The sequence below is a fragment of the Anopheles arabiensis genome, chromosome 2 (genome assembly GCF_016920715.1).
Source record: "Anopheles arabiensis isolate DONGOLA chromosome 2, AaraD3, whole genome shotgun sequence".
In the NCBI taxonomy this organism is placed as follows: Eukaryota; Metazoa; Arthropoda; class Insecta; order Diptera; family Culicidae; genus Anopheles; species Anopheles arabiensis.
Genome location: NC_053517.1, coordinates 43,337,963 through 43,362,233, shown reverse-complemented (window position 1 = coordinate 43,362,233; position 24,271 = coordinate 43,337,963). Strand labels below are relative to the sequence as shown.

General features: G+C 43.0%; 1 protein-coding gene across 1 annotated transcript in view; it reads right to left on the bottom strand.

The window, feature by feature from the left end:
* Nucleotides 1–2,042: 2,042 nt before the first annotated feature.
* LOC120896357 (protein Optix) overlaps nt 2,043–24,271 on the bottom strand; it is a 52,157-nt gene continuing 29,928 nt past the window's right edge. Inside the window, exons 4-5 of the mRNA XM_040300405.1 lie at nt 4,350–4,633; nt 2,043–4,198 (exon numbers count right to left, since the gene is read on the bottom strand). Of these exons, the coding sequence (XP_040156339.1) occupies nt 3,351–4,198; nt 4,350–4,633 (1,132 nt within the window). The 3' untranslated portion in view covers nt 2,043–3,350. The remainder of the gene's footprint in view (nt 4,199–4,349; nt 4,634–24,271) is intronic.

The following is a 24,271-nucleotide window of genomic DNA, read 5'->3' as shown; positions in this document are numbered from 1 at the left end:
CTACGCAATCCGATGCTGCTTTATTGGCCTAATCTAGCTCCGCCCAGAAACAGCTTGTGTAGCTACTATATATTTGTCTATATACTCACGGTTGGCTGGTGTAGTACATCCGCGGCGAAACTGTTACAAAGCAACACAAGCTAACTGGCAAAGTGTGTACACATACTTAGGGGAAAGGGATATTTTTGGGTACATTAAGATGGGTTTTTTGGCCGACTGTTGCGACACTGATACGATTGGAAGTGTTTTAAACAATGTGGTCTTATGGGACGCATAGTTACATACGTTTGTCGTAATGTTAATCATTAACAATATGTTATCGATACTAGCATCGCATACACCTTGGTATCTCTGGTCCTTGGTATCTGTACAGATATTTTAATATATGTATCAATTATTAAAATGTAAATGAATTGCTAATATTTCATTTTATATTGGTTTTAGCCAATATAACAATACTTATCCTTCAACGAAAAACATCCTTTATTAGAATGAAATTTCTCAACCATTTTCATGTAATCACTCACGTTACAAATTGAGATATTAAAAATTGAGCCAGAATTGAACCAATGTAAAAGAAGTGTTAAGTGTAACCAATAAACTAAAATGATTGAAATAGTATTCTTATTGTCGACTGCCGACGGCATTTGAAAATTCATCAATGTACATGTTAAACATTCATTATTTCTGAACAGAGTCGCGTAAATCTATTACTTTATATTAAATCATAAATCTTCTTTTTTTTTATTTTTAAATAAAACAATAACGATTACTGCAACTTTAACTAAATCTACCGTTCAGATAAATAAATATTCTGGTTCTACGCTATAGTTTTGTTTTTCGGATTTTCAGACTTCATATCAATTTTCATAAAACCACTGTTTCAATTTAATTATTAAATTTATTTTTGTAATAATTAATATAATTTGATTGCAGCAATGTATGTACAATGATTGGTTTGTTTAATTAATGTTGCCTACCCTTTAAACTACCCTTTTTGCTCGTCGTTTAAATGATAGCACATAGCTTTGTTATTTTTGTTTCTTCGAACCAGAACTATCTCGGTCATTATCATTACCATTGCCTTGTTGCCAGTTTGTATTGGTGATCGACGTATGGATAAATTTTATCCCTTTTTCCCTTTGTATTACGAACATGTTGTAGCTTTGTTGGATATATCTCTAGTGCTTTCCAAGCAACATATTGCTTGCACGTTAATGATTTGGTTTCATTTTTATCTAATTGTATCCGTCACCTTGGCAAATGTGGCTGATTTCTTTTACTAAAATATTGCAATAGTTTTGCATCACTTGAAGACTTTCTGATTGTGAGTGTCCTTCGTGTGATGTATTAATTTAGCCTGGATAAGATAATTTACCATAATTTCAATAACATCACGTAAACTCACCGTGAAAAAAAAGACAGGAAACATAAAAAAGCTTGTTTACCCCTTACATGTATCACAAACAATTAAAGGATCAGGTATTGCTGCACTTTTTATTACAACAAAGGCATTACGTAATACTAAGCAATTTACAATGATCAGTAGTCAAGCCTTTTCTGGCATTTGCAGCATAACTGTTCCTTTATTCAACGATGCATAATTTTCCCCAAACACAAAGTAGAACACAGGCTTAACGCAACTATTTTTCTTTGCTATGTGCATTGTTTTATTGTTCTCTATGCCACTGCTATCCAATATCATCGATGTTTGTTGTGTTCAAACTATGCGTTCATTTTAATATAATATAAATCATGTTGCTGTTCATGCTGCTAATGATATACTATACAATATTTATATTATTTTACTTGTGCTTTCAAAATTATTTCCCATTATGTATACTCGCTCGAGTTCCACTACTTTCAACTAATATTCCTCAACACTGTACGCAAGCTGTGGTTGTTGTGGGCGGCCATTTTAGGAAGCTTGCTTTGCACTATTTTACCAAGCAGTGAGCTTGTGCTTTAACGGTCCTGTAAATCTTTGAGCATATTTCCCTGTATGTGCTATATAGGGCTAGTGTTACACGTTTTGTTTTTTGTTTTTTTTTTCTTCACAAAAACTAGTTCTCAATCACACATATATTCCTACCTCTTTCACCTTCCTGTCATGTAGTTTCTTTTGGTTAAATAAACAAAAAAAAAGAGTTTGCTCAATTACTTTCTCCTGAACATAAATCCTGAAAACCAGATCTAATAAAAAAATAAAAGTTGAGATATGTTAACAAAATATTGATGATGCTTGGAAGTGCTATTGGATTGTGCTATTAACCTTTGCAGCAAAAACATCATACTCGTTACAATAAACAAATTTGGTTCATCAATAGACCTCTACTAAGAACCGAAATAACTCCACTACTAACGGCACATAAAATGGGTGATACACTGTACCAACAATACACTCATTTAAATCTGTGTCATTAGAAAATTTGAAACAGTCATACAAGCAATGTTTAATACGCTAACGAAAGGTGAAGAGTGGAGCGAATGTTTCACAGAAATTTAAGCCGAAATCAAATTTGCTTCATTTCCGGAAAGCCAGCCTCACGCTAACGTGAACAATAAATACATACTGAGCGATTGCTGGAGTACGAAAGTTAACGATAGACAGCTCTATTGGAATGCACAAGTGCGCATGTGCTTTGCTGATGCTGATGGTTATATACTATCGTACTATATACTTTGCCCTCGACAAAACCATTTTCGCTCAACTGAAACTTTTCAGTCAAAAGCAACAAAAGTTCGAGCAGTTTACGTCATAGACGAGGAGCATACCCAATGGCTAATATAAATTTGATACTTGCAACATGCCTTAAAACACTTTCCGCATGCTCTTTTTCGAATTTGTGACATCCTTGAATTAAAAAAAAAGTACAGAAAAGCAGACGTACTAACACCACAAGTGATAGATTTAGGAAGTCATTGTCACAGAGAATCTAATTTTTCACCCTGAACAAACTCAACGCTACACCGCTCAGTAGTATGCACCACAAGCTACCCACATTACTATTGATCCATTCGTACGGGCACGTCATTATACAGTTGTGTAGCTTGCTGAAAGCAGAAACCTGGAAGCTAGCTTGTGTTGTGTAATTTTCGGCTCCAATGTGTCGTCTCCCTTGCGTTTTGCGTGCTTGACCCTCAAAAGCGTCCGTTGCGGAAACCTTGCCCACCATTTGCTACCATAGTTACATTCTCTAGTTTCTCTAGACTGTTTTGTCAGCGATGCTGGGTGCTATTGCTACTGCTACTGCCTGCGAGTGCGTCTCCATTAGCTACACTAAGGTGACAGTTTTTACCCTTTCATCTCCTGTCAAGCCGCATCACACGTCATGTTCATTGGCCGTTTATCACGACGCTTCCTTCGGCTTCGGGGACGGTGAGAAGGGCCGATGGATTAGCGAGGTGGTAGTGGTGCCCGGTACGATCCGAACGATGCCGCTAGCGTTCAGTCCGTTCATCATGCTGGCCGCTGTCAGGGCCGCCGCATGGTGATGATGGGCATGCGTTTGGTGCGCATGGTGCGGAAGGTGCGCGTGGGGATGGTGCACGTGCAGCGGATGGTGGGGATGAAGCAGGGGCAACGAGTGATGCTGGGGTGGCTGATTGGCGGCGGCCGCCGCTGCTGCAGCTGCAGCGGCTGCCGCCGTATGCTGCAGCAGCTCCGCATTCAACCGCGACGGTGAGCTGACCCGTATTCTCAGCGGGGACATTGGCTGCATTAAGGAGGATGGTGTGCTGCTGCTGCCGTTTGTAGTGGCTGTTGGGGTACTACCACTGGCACTGTTGTTATTGTTGTTGCTTCCTACCGAGCTGGGAGTGCCTGGGCGCGGATCACTCGACGACAGGTCGCTGGGATGCGCCAGGTCCTTCAGGGAGCTCGCCGTGCCGCCGGACAGGGTGGGAGTAGTGGCGGTAGTTGAGGTGGGAACATTCGTGAGGGATGCGGTCGTGGCACTGCTATTGCTACCCGGCGAGTCACTCATATTAACGACCGTCGTGAGGACTCCTGCATTGGCCACGCTGGATGCAGCCATAGATGCCGCACTAACGGCGAGCGAGTGAGGCAGGTGAGGCTGTGGTCGCAGCACGGTCGGGGTGAGTGGGAGGTGTGTCAAACCGATCGGGGGTGAGTGGGTGTTGATCGGTGGCGAGTGATCGCCCAGACGATAAGGCATGAATCTACTGTTGAACGAACCTATCGATTAGAAAACAAGAAAATCCTATTATGAACATCAAACTCCACACAATACCCACGCAATTCGCAGGACACATCGTCAGACATCGTCAAATCGTTTATAAATGAGAACTCAACTAATGCCTTAATGCTGATTCAATTTGATACTTACCAGGTAACAAGCCGCCCGTAAGATGATCACCAAAGCGGAAGGAATGCAGCGAGGCAAAACTATTCCGAAAGTCCTTCTCTCGATCCCGCTCATCGTGCAGCCGATCCTCGCTTGAGCCGGGCAGCGAGCTGGGACTGTGCTGCATCGACATACTAGGAACTGGAGAGTGTGTACCGAGGGAAATATCCGAATCGGAGTCCGTGTCCGTTGGTGACAGTGGTCCATCGCCCCGTCTAGGCGTCAACGAGGATGATCCAGAACCAGACAGAGGTGGCTGGTTGTGTCTGTTGCAAGAAAGAGCCAAAGAAGAAATGCACAAAAGAAACATGGTTAAAATTTCCAATACGTAGGGAGGTGGAGCAAAGCACAGAAAAGAAAATTTCATGTCATTTAATAATCGTCCCATACAACGATCCTGGTCCGTGTGCACGGTTGAAACACTCGCATGGGCTAGCCCCTAATTTTAGCGTCTCAAAATCGGTTAATCTTCCCCAATTGATGGGCTGGCATTTAGCTGCACCCTTTACCGAGACCCCTTGGTGGCCTTTCTATTCGATTTTTTTCACCCTTCATCGTACTTTTCCATGCCTTTGCTTAATAGCAATATCTCTGACGTTCCTAAAACGCCACCAAGACAATAATCTTCCTCTCAGACGAGACAAACAAGGTAAGGTGCCAGCAGACGAAGAGCACGTACAAAGAACGGATTGGACAGGAAGCTAACGACGAACGGAGGCCTCGTTTAGAGTGGGTCAGGTTATATCGACCTACAACGGGCAAACTGGACCTGACCGGGGAAGAAGTTGCAATGTCATAGACTTTAATACGAGGTTCCCTCTCAATGACGCCATATTGCAGGATTTCCGTACGCTTCGTGAGCAGCTTTGTCTTTAAGTGCAATATTTCAACATTAGGCGTAACACGCTGGTGCGATGGATGTTGGGTTATTTCATACCTCATTGCTTCCAGAAAAATCGAACAAAATAAGTGAGTGTTTGTATAATTCGACCGCGAAATTTATGAATATGTATAGTTTTTGATTATGTATATTTTTTACTTTCATGTAAAAGTAAACAACAACATCAAACCATACAAACCAACCACAACAAAAATACTAACTCAGTACCTGTGCCTTGAAAAAAAAAATAAAAAAAGGTCTATAAATGGATCACACTCCACCGCTAAAACCATCTCTTTGTACTATAGAAATACTCTCCATACTCCAGAGTTTCTCGGTTGGAGAATCTTAACCGGTACAACCTCGGGCACGATGGGATGAATGGCGCCGGAAATGAAAATGCTGTACGTCTATATTTACACACTTCGATTTAATAGGTGTCCTTTCTTTTCTTCCCACTCCAAGATCCACAGCAGACACACGGTCAATGATGCAGACACCATCGCCGCCCTGCTTGGCATTTGCGAGCGATATGTAATGTACCTCGGCCATCGTCAGACTCAGCAGAGACGGACAAGCAGGAGGGACGCCAATACGAGAAGAAGCGTTGCACATGGTCGTCAAGGGCGAACCACAGGCCGGTGTACCAGGAAGAAGGTCCTCCAGCAGCGGAAAACGCAAATATGCTATTGAGAACCGTAGTTTTGTGGTTTAATGTTTGGCAACGCACTGTTTGGTCAGGACGTGGTTGATATTTCCCAAGGAATGTGCCACAGAAATTTAATACTTCAGTATGGCGCTCACCTACCTTTTTCGCCCAAATATACCATTTGCCGCTTTAAATAGACTTTGGCATAAATGACTTGAAATTTATATCTTAGCTCAACGCGCATGGCCTAGCCTCAAATTAGTAAATCAACGAGGCAATGCCGTTTCCACAACAGGAAGAAACAAGGAAGTAAACTGTCACCGTATCAATACAACGGACGAGTTGTTTGACAGCTGTCTGCTTCGGTTGAAATTTCCAAATAACTCAATCCGTCATCATAACGACGCCAACACGCACAAAGACAAACCATGTGTGATGATGCGCTGGCGCTTAATGCATTCTTCCATTTTACAGCAAAGAAGACAAGAGAAAAGTTTTAAGCCTCCGTCTTCACCGCCATCTTCTGGCCACCCAATCAACCCACATAGAAAGATACAACGACCAAGAGGGGGAAAGAAAAAACAAAACATACTTAGAAGACACACAACAACAACCTCAATGAAGAAAAAAAAACAAAGTCCTAATCCTAAACAAACTGTTTCCACTCACCGCTCGAGTGAAGAAAACATTAACAAATACACTTATCGAAGACCAAGAGAAGTCAAAGGCGAACGATAAGCACAGCAGCCACTGCTCAGTGTCATATGGAGATGCCAGATCGGTTCTGAGCAATGACGCTTTGATATGGCTCACTCTAGGATCGAATTACGGATTGACGCACTCTAGACGAGCCAAACTTTGATCCTGAACACGAAGCGAACTGAATAACTTCCACACTAAATAGCACAAAACTGCATTATCCCACGCTTCTTCCTGAGGACCCGATCGGTACAAGTTTCGTCGAAAATAGATAGTGACGTTTTCTGTGCGGGAAATCGATAGCAGTCCCATCCAACCCAAAACTGGACAAAATTAATATTCAAATATGAAACGAGCAACAACAAGTTTACTCTTAGTCAGCTGCCGATTTTAAATACACGAGAACGGTTTAAATCAACACACGCTTGCAAATAGAGCAGACGAGCGTTGTATGATAATGCTAAGCACCTCTTGTTAGAAAAAATAATGAAAACGACAGGGATACTGGCAAACTGGTGCAATTAATGGTGGAATCAAAATAAACACCAACAGCCACAAATTCAATAAGGTATGCTAATTTCAACTCACGAACGCTCGGCACACAAAAAGCAGTAGCAAAAAGACAAATGAGCCACAACAAGGAGCGATTAGATTGGCAACCCCTCTCGAGCATAGAAATTATGACAATGGCTCCATAGCTTTTGAGATTTTTTTTTTTCACACCCTCTGGCAGTTGGTGATGGTTGGTGGATTGTGCAAATATTATATCTCTTGTATGAAATAACCCTTTCAACCAGACGCTTCTCAAGGACAAGTTAATGTTTATCTTTTATCCCTCTCTCCGCCATATCATGGTTTAGTTGCAGAGGAAATGCGAACTAAATATGATAGCTCCGTACCTCGTAAGCAAGGAACTTGTGAAGCCTCCTGTCATCATCTGCTAAATTTGATGGGATTCTCACTAATACCATCATGCGGTTTTGTACGCTGTTCGTGTTTACCAACACGTGGTTTTAGCACGTCGAACCCCTTTTTCCGAGCAGCGAACTGTTTCCCGGTTTCCATTCCACTGACGACGCACGCTTAAATAGACATCGAATGGGGCTTTAGTTTCACTCCCCCGGGTTATCAGCGTACGACCGCCGACATTTAATGATAATTGAATTGAACCGGCCCCTGCTCCGCGAAACGCCCGGCGTAAAACCCCGTCGGCCAACAAAAAGGGGTTGAAGTTTATTTAAACACACACACACACGCACCAGCAAGGACTTGAGCACAATGGGACTTAGTTACACAAGCGACGACAGCACAATGATTTGGTCCCGAGTAACGACGCATAAAATTGCAAGTGAGCAGTACAAACACGCAAACAGCGTAGTACATCCTTGAAAACAATCCCAGCATACGAGGCCAAACCTCAGTGCCAGGAAGTATGGCGATGTAAATGGATGGCCGAACGCAAAACAAAGCAAACAAAACATAAGCCACCCAATAGCATCATTCCTTACTAGTACTGTCCGATACTGCTACGCACTGTAAGGCTCGTTAGCCGGCTTCATGGTCATGATGAGCATGCCAACCGGCTTTCAACGCACACTCTATTGTCTCGGCCGACGTCGTAATGGGCAACACATGTTAGTGGTTATTGAACAAAATTGTGTTTTATGATTGTTTTTCACTAGCTCCGTTCTGTAAATGGGCATCCGGAGATAAAAACCAGTTCCAATAGTACTTACACGGAGACAGACACGCATTGTCACACTGTTCTTCGGAAACAGGGGAAGGCAAGGCCCCGCAGGAAGTGGTGGTCATTGGTTGGCGTTAATATCACAACCCAATAACGCATCCAACAACCACTTCCAATTGTAGCTTCGGGGCGTACACACTGTATACACAAATGTAATTTCTACGATATAACGATTCTAAGCAATTGATTTGTAGTGATTCCCATCAGCGATGCTAGATGCTCTTGCTCCACCTTGGCATGGCATACATGTATGTCCACGGTGCAGATTATGTTAACAAAGAAGGCCACCAAATATTTGCTCACCGTCGAGTTGCTTCCGGGGACCACCTGCCTCCCGGTTCGGTAAATCGTTGCAAAATGGAGCAAGCGAAATGTTTGTCCAACAGGGACCTTCGTTTCCTTCCCCTCATTGCACTATTAACAGATAGAGAGAGAGTGAGAGAGAAAGAGCAAAAAGACAACAGGAAACTATTTGTACCATTCCAAGATTGGCTGGACAGATATTACATACGGAGGGCATCCCGCCAGTGCGCCCGTTCACCGTTAAGTACCTTGGCGATGGAAATACCCAACCGGGAAGGATATCTGTGTGCTTGCTTGCAATCATCATTACTACCGTCGGGACAAACAACGATGTTATTGATTTGCAGGACAACATGACGAACAAGCTCGAGTGGTCGATTGATTGCAAACCATTCTCGAATCAATCAACAACACACGGTCCTATAATGGGTCTTTACAATTCCGTACGGACGATTAGGTTCTCGAGTGTCGGACGTGTGCACGTCGGTCTGCCGCGGTACAGATTACTGTACCAGGTCAATATGAAATGCAAAAGTCTCCTTGCTTTCTTTGGAGTGTTTACTATCGATGCAATATTCCTTATATGTATGGAGACGCCTACAATACTAAATAGATGGTTGGTAGATATTTGGGCTTTGGGGCCAGTAAAAGGTTGACAAACACAAATAGCAAAATCCAATACTACAATGGTACTGTAATTCATAAGTTTACAAGAATTGTTAATTATTGTACAATCCTCTATTTGCTTGACATTTCACCAAATTTTATATAAAAGAATCTGAATAAAACGATTGTTTCCTCCAAAATGGATATTACATCGAGATTTCTTACGCTAATCCTTCCCGTTCAGATGTAATCCAGAATGTTATCGCATCGTTTACACCCTTTTCAAATAACAATCCCCTCCCCAAACATCCCTTCAACGGCCAATATATCGAATAACAAAATATTCTACACACGGCACAGCGACATCATATTCTCTTTCCCCGAACGGACATACAGCCCTATCCCGACAGTTTCACACGTAATAAAGTTAAGGAAATCTTGCTCTCTGCCCTGCAGCCCAAAGTGTCGGTTACGATGGGAAAAAGGGTAATTGAATATCGAAAGTACGATGTGCTTCGAAGAACAAAAAATCCTTCCAAAGGGAGCAAAGGAAGCCTTTCATCTCATTCCCTTAAAGGGAGGGGGGATGGGAGACAGTTCACATGATTGCTGTACCGGTCTCAATCATGGTCAGAGCTACGAAATTTTATCGATCTTCTTGCCACGTGCAGGAGAAAGATAGCTCGTGCTCACATGCTGCTTCATTGAAATGTTATCTTTGCTCGAAATGAAACATTGAAATAAAAACATACATATAAACTGCATCAAATGTAACAATGTTAAATTAAGCTCCAAAATATAACAAGCATCAACCAGTAATATCTGTTAACTGGAGGAGAAATGAAATGAAAGCAGTTCGCTTCTCATCTAGTCATACATGCCGTACACAATCAAATGAAAGGGAAAAAACGAACCCCCCCACAAACCCAAATTCATCACAGGGCTAACATACTGCCATACAAAACCGTTCAGCCCGAAACGCTCCGGCCAGATTTGATTCAATAATCATAATATTGTTGATTCTCGTTTTCCCTTCATTTTATAATACTCAATTGTCCCTTTTTTACTCCCTCTTCTCAGCTCTATTTACACCCCTGCTGGAGTTTTTTCCAACCTCCATAAACACCAGCATCACCAACACCGTCTCTGGCATCATCATCATCAACAACAACAGTCGTATGATAGTCGTGACGAAAATCGAACGAAACTGCTTCCTTTTGGCGGTTAGCATCCGGTTAGCCAAATATTTGAATATATTTACAGCTAAACTTAATTTGTACAACAATAGAGCCATTATTTCACGCCCTCGGCTTCCCGATTGCATAGACCGGTGGCAGCAATCTGGCACCTGCAGCAACCAAACAAAGCCAGCCTACGCAAAACGCGCCGCACAGTTTCGCCTCTTATCAACACGCACCGCGGCTCGAACGTCCTACGCGCGCACTGGAATCGAATCGTTAAAGCATTACCGAATAATGAATATAAATTAGCGTGAAAAATTAAAATCCCAGCTTGTTCATTTCGACGGCTGGGGGTAGCGCGTCCCGGTGACGGTCGCATAGCTGACGGAAGTCATCACTTTGCTGCCTTCGAGGCTTTCCCCTTTTGCGCTTGCAGTCCCATCCCCATCCCGGAAGTTCTTGCGAGATGTTCCTACTCGGTGTGGTTTCGATCACGAGTTAGAGTCTGCTACAGTCCACCATGCACGATGAATCCTTGTCGAAAGTTAACGGACCAGGATGCCCGCAGGCCGTTGCTGTTCTACCAGACAGGCGGAGGAGCGGTAGTAAATGATCTTTGAACGATGCATACAACCCGCACAGAGCTTGGAGACAAATTTAACCGTTATCGAATTAAGCCACAACGAAGTCGGTTGTCTGTATGATGCTTCGGGGAAATCTAACCGTTTCACTGCATTGCACAGGAATAATGGGTAATGAAGTTGTTCCGAAAGGATGAGCTAGATGACTTACTTCCCCTGCAGCGGTCGGTGTGCACCAGTGCTCTACATCGCTGGATGGAAAACAGTGGGTCTAGGCATAGTATATTTGCCCGGAAAGTTATAACCATCTGCTGGAGGTGATTCTATTTTTGATGAGAGTTTAACAATGTAGCAATGCTTGAAAAATCTATTTGACGAAATAAAAACACACTCTTGCATAGTTTGAGTATTTTCGTTTTCAACAACGTTGTTTTTAAACACGTTGCACTCAATTTACATATACAACAAAATCAAACAAAACATAAACAACATCAAGCAATTCGATAAATCGTGCTCTTCCCATCTCGAGGAAGATGAAACATACTCATCCGTTCGTCTACGTGTACCACCAAACACATACCGGTTTGGCTACTTGCAGAACTTTACTCGGCGTATGCAGCCATTCGAAACGTCACACTAATGACTTTATTATCTTCTACCACTAAGGCCAACAAATGCCGGGGCCAAGGGTTACCACCACTCCACGATAGTATCGGCCCCGTCCGGCATCTGTACCGCATACATTGTCGGTAAATCTTGTAGCTGCGGTCGACCCGGAGTCACCCGGTCACGGTTAATTCACCGTCACTGAAGAGCACGCCAGCGTATTACTTTCTCGGTCGGAGTTTTGTTTCTTCTCCCTTTTACGCTATTCACCACCGTCTTAACGTGTTTTAAGTTTGGGTAACAAAAAAAAGGTGTTAGTTTCTGGTGGGGGGGAGGGGGGTAGACTCCGCATTGACCACATCGGATCAATCATTCGCGTTGCGGCTCTCGCGCCACTCTGGCAGTCATTAGCCGGGTTCCACCATCGACTGTGGTGAGGAGGATCTTTTGGAACCGATAGACCCACTGGACCGATCTTAAGCAGGAGAGGGAGCAGCAACAGTTCATGCATCCATCAAAACCGTCCGACGGTCATTACGAACTGTTTACTCTTGCATTTGTGCTGGGGACTTGAGTCGGCAGGGAGTGAGGGAAATTGACCAGCCGCCAGTATCATCGGCACCATGATTCCTACTGTCAGATCAGTTCTCTCGCCACCGAGACCCCGGCCCGGTTTGTCTGTTCCCGGCGCAATTGCTGTATCGAAACGTATATAAATAATTAATTAAGTTATTGTTACACTTAATAAGATAATTAGCCACGGAGCCCCATCCCGACGATACCTGCCGCGTGTTCGCGCTCGAAGAACCATTATCGCATTGCGGCCCCGGTCGGAACCATGGGATGGGAACGGCGATCCCGTGCCGCGAGAGCGATTTGGAGCGGCTGGCCAACCGTCCCGGGAACCGGGAAACCAAAACCCGGGATCGTACGACTAGAGGACGCATGCTGCCGCCAAAAGAGCTGCCTACTGACCGCAGTCGTACGTGTGTGTTTGAAGAAGAGAGCGAGAGAAAAGAACAAACCTATAACAAAACACGTTTGTTGCATAGCGCGCTGGCGAACAACAATTCGCTTCATAAAGTTATTACCCCTTTGGCAACATCACACACCCCCTTCTCGACCTCCATCTTCGGTCTTTCTGCGAATCTTCCGCAAGCTCCAACATTGTGGCATCAAAGCAAAGGGGCCCGATCTCTGCGCCCTTCCCTCACACATCAACTCGAGGGAGAGTATTCGTATTGCGTATCGTATTGTATCGCGCCGATGCGCCTCGAAGGTATGCGCACGGGAAAGAAAAACGATCGCAACGGCAGATCCGCATCACCACCCCTCACCCTTCACGCATCTCCACGGAAGGAAGAACATTTGTGGCCCCATTGCTTCCCCTCGGTGGCGTTGTCGGCGCAACACAAACGCGGCTGTAGCTGCGGCTGTTGCTGCTGGCCGGCGCGTAAAAGAAAAACACCTAAAACAACTTCACACGGCGGCACCGATATAAAGGAGTGAATTTGAAAACGATACCACGGTACGGCCTCGCGGTTGAGCTTCCAGCGCGCGCGCACGCACGCTCCGCCGCTCGCTCGCTCTCTCGCCACCTCCCCGTCCAGCCCATTCAGCCACTCTAATGTCGGGTAATTAACCCTTCGGTGGGCAACCGGGTCGGGCGGCAAGAGGTGTCTCGAAAGAATTGCTTCGGAACACGATCACACCTTACGCGAAACGGTTCGAGCCAGCATCAATTCATGCTGTTAATTGGCGAAGATACCAGTCGGAAAGGACGGTTACTACTTGCTGACGGTTCGATCGTTTGGAGAAAGTACGCTGAATGGAATGATATTAGGCATCGGCTATTTGGGAATGATCCGAAACTAACGCTTAATTGATATGATACATGCTGAGCGCGGTTTAGCAATTAATCTATTACAAGATGCTCATTAACAATATTATTATTTTCGTTGCTGTGTGGCTGTGAGCAACAGCAAAGGGTTATAAAAATAGTCGATCAATTTCGCGCAAACACACAACACTTTCAAGTGGGGTTAAAAAATTACCAGCTTCAATAAAGATGTTACTCGTTTTAGTGCAAGAAAAAACGAAAGTATTTAATTTCTTGTACCATTCGTCTTTCGTTGCTGCTGTGGTGCAATGAGTGTATCCCTTGTTGTTGCATTTCACCCGTTTTTTGTCGCTATCTGAACCACCACTATGCGCGCGTTATTATCGCTTGCTGCCGCTCAAATGTTGCCGCGGTCGATAACCAGCGTAGAACATGATGCGAAAAATTCCTAAATTCCAGCCGCCACAGCTTGACTCATTCATTCGTCTGACAATGAGCCCAGCCATTTAACCAAGTGTGGATGTGTATATGTGTGTGTTTATGTGCGCCGTTGGTGTACCGTCTTGCGTGATGCAAACCGAAACAGTTTCCCCGTATAATTGATACAGATACATTCCAATTCTCAATCAAGGTGGAAAGAACTTATACACACATACAAACGGACGGCTTAAGACATTTGTTCTAAGTTTGCTTAAAACTTTGATATAAATTTTATTTTCACACAATGCATTTATAGACATGCATTTAGGCCAATGAGGAATGATAAAAACTAGTTTACCTCGTCCTTAGCTTCAAGGCTCAAAACATTGATTCTCCTATTTGACCCAGAGCCTGCAAACACACTCATTAATGTTCTCGGTCAAGCTGGAGCTCCTGGGTTGCGTTCCTCGAAAAGGAAACAAGCACATATCGGACAAACGACCTAATTTACGACCGGCAAAACAACATCATCAATCTAAACGATGGCGACAATTGCCCATTTACCTTCGTTTTGGCCGGGAACCGAACCCTATCTCCGGCGGCTGCATCCATGTCCAGCCTGGTCTATTAAAACACGTTGCACGTTCTCGTCGCTTCACAGTGCCACACCAGCCGTTCGATCAATTCTGTTTCCTAAACGGGACTAACCAGCGCCGCGATCGCTTGCCGCATGTTCGTGAAAACTAATAACTATAAAATAAAATTTTATCCATTTCGAATTCATCAACTAACGATTCGGTTCCGCTGGGGTTACGCGCTATACCGTACACGTCCGCGCAAGGGCGAGGGCTGCACAGAAAACGTCAAAAATTCAACCTCACCAACAGCCCAACATGGCAAGTGGAACGGCAAAGTAATTAAAACGGAAATTCATTTGCTCTGTTCGCGCTGTCCCATCCCAAGGATGCGAACTGTAATCATTTTGCGTTTGCACGGATACGTAACCTTCGCTGGTTGTTCTCCCGCTTCCCGAAGGGCCGTCCTTTGCATGGGCACTAAGGAATGTGCACCACCGAATGTATCGAACGTTTATTTGAAAGTCTTTTGGGCCACAGTTACCGAAGCGGTTGAAAATGATGCCATCAAAACACGGCCGAACGGCGACGGCCTTTGACGTTTATATTTTTTAAAGGTTAAAATTATAAAGTGATAAAAATATTTTAAGCCTGCCTTGGCGCGACGTGAGCTTTTAGTGGCTGCACAAATGCCACATAACATGCCACCCTCTTCCTCTCCCTCCTTCTCTTCCTCCTCCTCTCTCTCTTTCTCTGCATCTGTATATTTCTCTCGTTGCATGTTTTCCACGCCCATTGCACTCTGCGGCCGCTCTGGACACAAAACAAATGACAAATATTCTGCAGCCGGAATGTTTTTAGCGCTTGCAATACTTTTTTTCAAGTGAAGGTGCGCGGTAAAGAATTTGACTGGCCAGTTGCTGGAAGATTATTTGTAATAATTATACCCTCCACAAACAGACACCATGCGGTGCCATCATCACAACTCTACCCGTTTTATCTTACCTCATTTGCTACTTAAGGAAAAAGGGTTTTATGTCCGGGGTTTGTGCCTTTTTCGCTTCCTCTTTGTAGAGCAAGGTGCAACGGTGTTAAAGACACATTTTTTTCTGCCAAACGGAACACATACACAATAATAAAGTCATACAGAATCGTTGCTTACGCGTTACGACCAAATTCTTCAATAAAATTGCTTCAAACACAATTCCTCACACAAACGTAACAACAACAAAATGTAAGTCGTTGAACTCATTTCAGGGAACGGCATAGCTATTTTTCCTTCAGGTTTCGTTTATATTATGTTGCAGAAATGTATTTTGCATTCATTGCTCTATTTTCCGAGAACAGCCTGTTTTTAATGACAACTCAAATCCACTGCAAAAGATAGGAACAGAAACTGTTAACAAAATCAGTTTTTAATAGAATCATTACGGTCACACTTCCACCATTCTCAGATGGGCTTTTCTTAGTGTATCTTTCAACACTTATCCAAACTACCCCCATAATTGTTTCATTGTTCATCAAATGTTGTGCCAAAGCATTTTTCCTTGCTCGTCATTGTCAAACGCTCACATTCCTCAAATATCCCCCTTATACAAATAAACTCAAACTCAGCATCAAATGCGTTCTGTACCCATGTTAGCAAGCTTGTTCAGTTGTTTTGTTTCCCCTACACATTTCTAGAACGTAAGCGACGAAGCATAATGCCTCTTACATACATACACGCACACACCCTCTTGTTTAGGTTCGTCGTCGAGAGCCCAATTCCGAATGGAAATGGGAAACATTTTTATCAAATAACAAATTTCTCGATTCAACCTGATTTTCCATGTAACGGCTCCACAGAACTCCCCTTCAATGTAAATTCGTTAGCCTAAAAGTCGATTTGGCATTGTGACTTCAATTTCAATAACAGCATCAATTCGACTGTCTTCCATTCCATAATCTTTACTTTGGGATTACTGTGCTTTTGCGTTTGCCACAAATATGGTGAAATTGTTTCTGTCTTCATAAACTTGTTAGTGCATATCAGTGCAGAACAATCCATGTCTCGTCTTTACAAGTAACGTTGCAAAGCCAATGGGGTTTAGCCTCATCAACGAAAATATTTTCCTAGGAAACCGCTCAATCACGTAGTTTATTTTTATTTTGAGTACGAAGTTTTCTACAAATTCCACATTGAAAAACATTAATCATGGAAGGATGTAACAAACACCACAACATTTTACGCATTCGGTTTAGGTTATCATTTTTTCAGTTTTCTTTACTTCCTAGGGAAATAGCTGGAACAACTGTAACATAATCCACTGTATACAAACAATTTGCCCGTGGGATTACGGAAGATCCTTTCGGGATTCTATACCCTCCGGATTTTAATTTCTCACTCCTTAACGCAGAAGTGAGATCAAAATCATATTTAAAAGCAGAGTGCGCTGTAGTGTAGGATTTGTTTTAAGCGATTATTCGCACATTTCTGCTATAACCCCTCGGTTTACGCTGTTGCATGGTCACACAATAGCCCTCTGCCCAACGGCAGATACCATTAACGCAATTCTCCAGGATTCTGGCATAAACACCCTTGTTGAAGTTGGATGATGTTTGATGTTAGTAACAAATTTTAGGTCAGAGAGATTTATATTCCTTTACGGAAAACCGCAAATCTTAGTAGTATGAAATTGCGGTTGATTGAAAATAGTAACGCAATATATACGAATAAATCAACTGTTGTTTAAGAACTATAACAACATAAATCTTTACTGCATGAAACTAATTTCTTTTTTTATTACATTATAAGCAACTATGGACAACATTATTAGAGAACACTTTCACAGTCCCTTTAGAATAAACCCTTTTAGTTATTAAAAATTCCGATTACACTAAATCTTCGCTTACAATGGTGACGTTCACTCTTTGATTATATTGCACAAAAACGATTAATGGCTTAATAGCGACCCAATATGTCTGATATTGAGTCAACGTTGAGCAGTGAGTGTTACAAAAAATAACATACAGCAACATAAAACCCGATATTATTTTCAGCCAAGGTCCTGCTCCCAGACACGCATGCAATCAAAACCGATAACGAGCACGCGCGCCGAGCAGTTTGTCGGTGTGATTAGACACATGTCAAGCGTGGTCGCGGAATGTCAGCTACCGGATTGCAAACCGGATGGTTACTGTACAAAAAGACAAAAAAAACCTAACAACCGAACACATACCGTCCGGATGACAACAAAACATCAATCAACCGAGCCGAGGTTGCGCCCTACAGGGCCAATGTGGCGCAAGTGGCAACATTTTAACACAAGACAAACTGCTGCATGTTGCATAGTAGTGATGCACTCGCACCTAACCCTACTGGCCTAGTGAAGAATGTCCGAGTAGCGCGGACAAATACACACGCATGCAGCTCTTAGTATTATGGTCGCTACATGGATGCTGCATGTCCGAATAAAGGTAGACATTTATTAGTTATCTTGCCGGTTCCATCAGCCTAGTGTGATCGATTCTGCGCGTGACGCTTGACATCAGAGCGTCGACACGCTGTGTACACAATGTATGCAGCGACACTGATCGAATCTACGGCTCAAAAAACCCAGAAGGGAGCTACGAATTTTGGAGCGCTCGAGTCTGATGCGAAGTACCCACAGGGCTCATCAATTTTGTTCCCAACTACATACGACATCCCGTAACACGTCCAGAACGTCTGGTAAAGGTCGCACGCGAACGTTGTAACGACCTTAGCTGTGGCATTCCCTTGCCGTTATATCCACCGCCAATATGATGTGACATTCCTCAGGACCTCGCTGAATGGTATTCCGGAATGCACCGGAGCTCGCCGGCCGAGCATAAAAAAGTGATTTATGCATAACCGATACAAACGATCCGCGGTTGCCCCATACCTTTCCGGAGCTGACAAACTGTGGAGCTCATCCAAATTGGAAACACTTTACGAAATGATTTATGTCCCATCGAGTTTCGACCGGTCTTCGCGATGTCAGTTGCAGTGACTGTTTGGAGCTTAAATTGTATACAATTTGGTTTTTCTTATTTTTTTTTTCAAGGAATATTTTGGACACTTTTGATAAAATACTGCCATCTGTTCAATGAGTCCTTTTTTGCTTAAAATACTATTTAATATTTGCAATCTCTTCTTGTCATTCTTATTTCTCTTTCTGTCATTGCTATGCCTTTACTAGTGATTTTAAGCTCGGGCCTTCTTATTTCTTCCTAAATTACACCTAAGACACCGCAGTGCGTTTTTAGAAACACTAATAATTACTTACAGCCTTTGAAGCGGTGACTCAATCTACGGTAATAGACATACCGCCACCTTCAGCTATTGGTTATTATGCTGCTGACAGTTTCTTCATTGATCTCTATCTTTTACCTCCCGCAGAGCTGCCGACGTTTGCTGTACATCCCCTCCTTTCCGTTCTAGTTCCGGTAACACTGGTAACAGCTCAGGCCAATTTGTAGCTACTTTGTCCACCTGCGGCAATAGCCAAGGCATCAAAGGTAAACCAGCAGCAGCAACAGCAACGCGGCAGGAGGCATATTGTTTTATTGCACCGAGGTTGCCACACTCTATACAGCCTTTGGTGTCCTCCTTTTGAAAGGTATCTTTAGGTCTAGCTCTCAAATCCCCATACCTCTCTGGCAGTGGCAATTGTGGGGAGGAAAATTTTCACACCACAACCCCGTTAACGCGTGTACTGGAATTTTTCGTCGACTTGACAGAAACATCCGCTAACACTGTAAGCGGGAAAATCTGGTTTGGCTGAGGCTTTCTTCTTACAGTCTCAAGACATCATGCTGAGCTCGCGAACGTGTTGTCACCTCCGGTGATTTCCGCTTTGTTCTTGCGCGATTAGGTTGAAATTGTGTTTTCCCAACAATTTACTAGCGGCGCGAAAAGCAATACACTGTTGCCTAGTGCTGGTCGCTGCGGAGAATGCGCTTGGCATTGCCGTTTACGGAGCGTGAGATCGCAGCAGGGAAACAGTTGGTAATGCCATACCGAGAATAACGGTTTCCAACCAAAAAATACCTAAAAGGTTGTATTTAAGGAAGCGATACAACGCTTGTGTTTAAGGATACGGTTTCAGTTTATAAAGAACATAACTTCACCATTGAATCTAAAAATAGTATTGAACTTGTAATTGTACCAAATATTAGATCCAAACAACTAATTCACTGATATAAATTAGTTATTTTTCTTTAGCCTTAACAGCTCTTATGTTTGCATGTGATAGCATTTTCAACTCTAGATCACCGCAACCTTTTCAACCTAACTTCTCAGCCAACGCATGAAATACGCTTCAGTAAAGAATCAAAATCTACAAGTAACACTGTGCTTTTGGCTTCCTTTTAAATTTAGACTTCATCAACGAACGGCGTCCTCATCCCCACCAGCTCCCCCTTTCTATCACCAAATCCGAAAAGGATAATGATTTAGACAAATTACGGCCACACGACGCCCCTGTCTTCCTGTCAGACTAAACCAACCGGCACAGGAGACAACACACTCCCGTCGTTTGACTATCGAATTTAAATTGTTGACATTGTAGCAATTCAAATTACATGCCTTTTCGACTACCTCTGCTACCCTTCCACGGTCGGAAGTCGACCCGTTTCTATCGTCATTCGGGAAAGGGTGAGTCGTACCAAATTGAGCAGCGCTCTATTTACCCAACCCATCGGAACTGTCCCGAGGGAATTCACCAAGACCGCTGTACCACTGGCGGACGACGGGAAGGGTATTCAATTTGCTTTACTTTTTACGACCTGATCGTGGCACAGTTACGCCGTGAAAAGTGTTTTTCAAACATCTTCTCACTGTCCCAGAGCGCCAGTAAGGATACTGTGCTCTAAAACGGTTGGATCCCTTTCTCTTGCAACGATGGTTCTTATCACGCTGGATCGCCTAATCATCAGCTCTTTACTGACACGCTCGTGCACGCTTGTTTCTTTTCATCCTGCTGGTGCAGATGCTGAGGGGGGAAAGAATCCGAACTTGGTACGAAAAAACATTACACGAAGCTATACACCACGTTAAGGGGAAGGATTTATGCTTAAAAAGCAAGACACTTGATAAAGCCGTACGAATTGGTTCGCGCTCAGTAAACGGGTGGGAGTCAAACGTGAAGCAGATTGTGTTGAGTTGCTGATTTAAATGGCAAAGTAAACATTACACCTTCACTCGTGTGCGTTGCGCCTGTTGAGACTTGTTTCTTTTTTCTTCGTTTGATTTTTTCATCCTCGTTTCTTGGTCTGCCCCTAGGATCAAGACACCTCAACCCGCTGACGTACAATATTCCTGGAAGTCAGGCTAGTGATCCGGATTGAAGGCGAGGGTTTCAGATGCTGGATTAGCGATTGATTGATAAAAGTACTACAGCATCTTGGCATCTGCGTGCGTCCTGGGGCACCATCCCAGCCACAGGAAGTTGATCTACATGTAAGACACGTGTTGCCGTCTAGGATAGGTAGGGGTGGCTCAAGGAACATGGGTTCAATTTTTGAGCATTAAAATTACTCCGCTTAAAATGACTGTTTCAATTCGCAGTGCTTTGTGTGGCCGTCTCGATGTCTTTGAAAAAGACCCCTGTAACGTCCAATCATGAAGTATTAAGTATTGTAAAATGTTAGTTTGAATCCCTCACCTCAATCACTCGGAGGAATGATGTTGGGTACCAGTAGATTGTGCACAAAAAAGGGGTAACGTAAGCCGTTCCATTTCGCAATAGAACATATACAGACAGAATCATTTACGTGGTAATTTGAGCGTAATTTGTTCCGCTTTGCTATGTGAAGATATCCGCATCGGTTAGTCGCTAACATGGTCGGTAAGCAGGTCGAATGTCAATCGCTATGACATTACCGGCCGTCCTGAGAAAGGTAAGGTATTCGCTGATTAGGCGGGAGTTGATTACGATTTGCTAATGACAAGGTTGAGCGTCAGCCAAACGAACTCGACCCATGGAGATACTCCATTATTAGCCACGACTAATCTGGCAAGCGCAAATGATACGAGGGTGTCATGCTACACTTGATGCATTGTTCGGATGGTAGCCATTACGCCGTTGGTTATGTTGATTTTGACGTTCATGATCTTTGCATAAAGCACTTGTAAATTTTAAACTGCAAAATATTGTATGTGAATACACAAAATTTTAAATGCATTTGAACTTCGGGTGGCTTGTTGATACCTTCATTAATTAGTAAAATTCATGCAAGCCTCATCAAAGCCACATTCACACGCTAACTTTTGTACATATGCTTAATATGCCCTTTATCCTCTGCATAACACATCCAGCCACAGTCTAACCATATTAACAGATTAGCGTGTAATATCTCCCTATCAATACCAGCGTAAGATGAAACGGTGCTTTCTAGCAACTCCGAAAAGGCCCATGGCCCGCATTAAAGGGTCGAAATCACCCCGGTCTAAGATCAAGTAACAAAACAAAATCATCCAACCGATAACAGCTAGCTAAATCCGGCGAATACTTGAAACATGATCCTACACATCACCCTTACGGTCTAAATTATCTGAATAACCTTCCCGGGCACAGTGGTATACATTTCCTGGCCTACCGCGGATTTGGACTTTGTCGTACCACTCAATTCATATTGCAGCATCGGGTTCTAAAATTTGCCACTAGATTTGGTTTTGCTCCATTTAAGCCATCAGCTCTCATGAACTGACTAAAAGCATAATCATTCGCTTGAGCCTAACGGTAGCAGCAAACAGCAGCCCACCAGCAGCTACACCATACCGTGGAGCCAGCCCCTTTTCATTTAGTTCATGACTGACTTTATACAGAGAGGAATAAGACCATGCTGAAGGTTGAAAAGGTTCAAATTTCACCATTCCGGAGTGTACGAACACACCATCGAAAATGCCGTCTGAGGCAGACCGATTACGGATGAATTTAAACTCCCCATCAGAAACTACATTATAGACCACCGATGAGTCTACAATCGATGTTACATACTCTCTACCTTTTTCTAACCTTGATTGCCCCTTTTTTCTCCTATCTCTCTTCCTCTCGTTCTCTTCGAGCACATCATCATCGTACTCAAAAATCTGTTAAATCCCATCGGACGAAGTTAACGTTCGCTTCTTTTTTCCTAATCTGGCGCTAATATCCTAAGGCCATTTAGCTATCCGCGCTTCTGGTCACCGTTAGTACCAGAGCAGCCGTGCAAGTTGATTCTCCTAATACTTCCACTAAGCCACAGCCGCTCGGCACATAGCGTTTCTTAACGCGTCTGGTTTTCAATGTGAGCGGAATGATGTTAATTTTTAAAACCATCGTCTTAATGCAAAGATTACTGCACACCATACAAGACGCGCTAATACTTTTGTCGGATATTTCATTAGTTCTTAAGTTTCACTTCCTTTTCAGCGGAGGGTACAAAGTAAACCGAACCAAAAAAACAAGAATGTGTTACTTTATCACAGTTGGTGGTCGAACATTTGGGTTTTAAAATGATAACCGAATCATGCTTTTCACACGTAGAAGCTTAACATCAAGCATTATATTTAAGTTTCAACACCCTCGCATACGGCGCTAGGTTATCTTTTAGTTGAGATGTTTTCAACGTAGCGCAAACTTACAAAGCCAAGCCAATGTGTTTCTGTTCTCGTCTCACACCTGCGAACTACCTTAAGGAGTGTGTTAAAACTAAAATCACCCGAAATTTGAAACCCGCTTTTGGATCCTGTTTGATGATCGTGATCATAAGTTGACAGGGATTAAAATAAAATCTAAGGAATGAGCTTGGAACGGAGTTTCAAATTTCGGATTGTAGATGCGTTATCTCCGCCCAAATAAAACGAATTGCTGTAGCTAGACATCGCAGTGGCTAAATAAAAGGATAGGTTCAGTATAGGAAAGTTTAAAAAGATTAAGTCTGTCCTATGTTCTTTTCTATATCAAGTGTAGCATCTAGGACCATACAGATGTATCAACTGGATGAGTTCTATTCTGGACATGAAACGGAAAACAATCCGATGCTCACGATCTCGTACAGTCACCATAAGATGGTGTAATTATATATCAAAAGAAACAGATTAAATTGGACGTATTTATGCGTCATAATTCCGTATTTTTACAAATAATTTTAAACAATCCTACAGCAACGTTCATCATTCTTCGAAAAGATTAGCCAAAACAAACTAAACTAGAGGTGACTTTTCTCTCGTAACTCTGAAACAGTATAAGCCTGTTCGGAAGAAAACTATTCAACAGAATCTCAATGCTTTTTAAGACCCAGTCCAGTGAATGGCAAAACGTGATCCAACATTCGTATTGATGACGAATCGTAGTAAAATGTGTAATTGTGATGTCACCGACAAAAAAGAACTTTCATGTTTCCGATAGCTTAACCATAGAGTTCCGCAAAAGTTTTCCACGAAAGTCAAAACTACCATATCATTTAGGATGATTTTATAATCATCCTTGATGCAGTAGGCAACAAGGCATTCAATAAAAGTTTATTGAGTGTCCGCAGATGTCGCTTGTACCTTTTAACATCATAACTTTGAGCAATGCCGTCATCATAACCCCGTATTAAGCCTGACCGTCATATACTCTAATAAATCTGACCTGCTGGCTACCCTAAAACGACTGTATCCAAGGATGCAGGATGTCACGTCCGTGATAGTGTTTCCTTTACGGTAACAGCAATACTTACGGAATCTACCTATACGGAAAGCAATCGATGTTTCCGATGCTTCCGTTTTAGCGTAATATCACGTCTTGCGTACCTGTAAGAATAAGAAATGAATTGTATGTTTAGTAAGAAT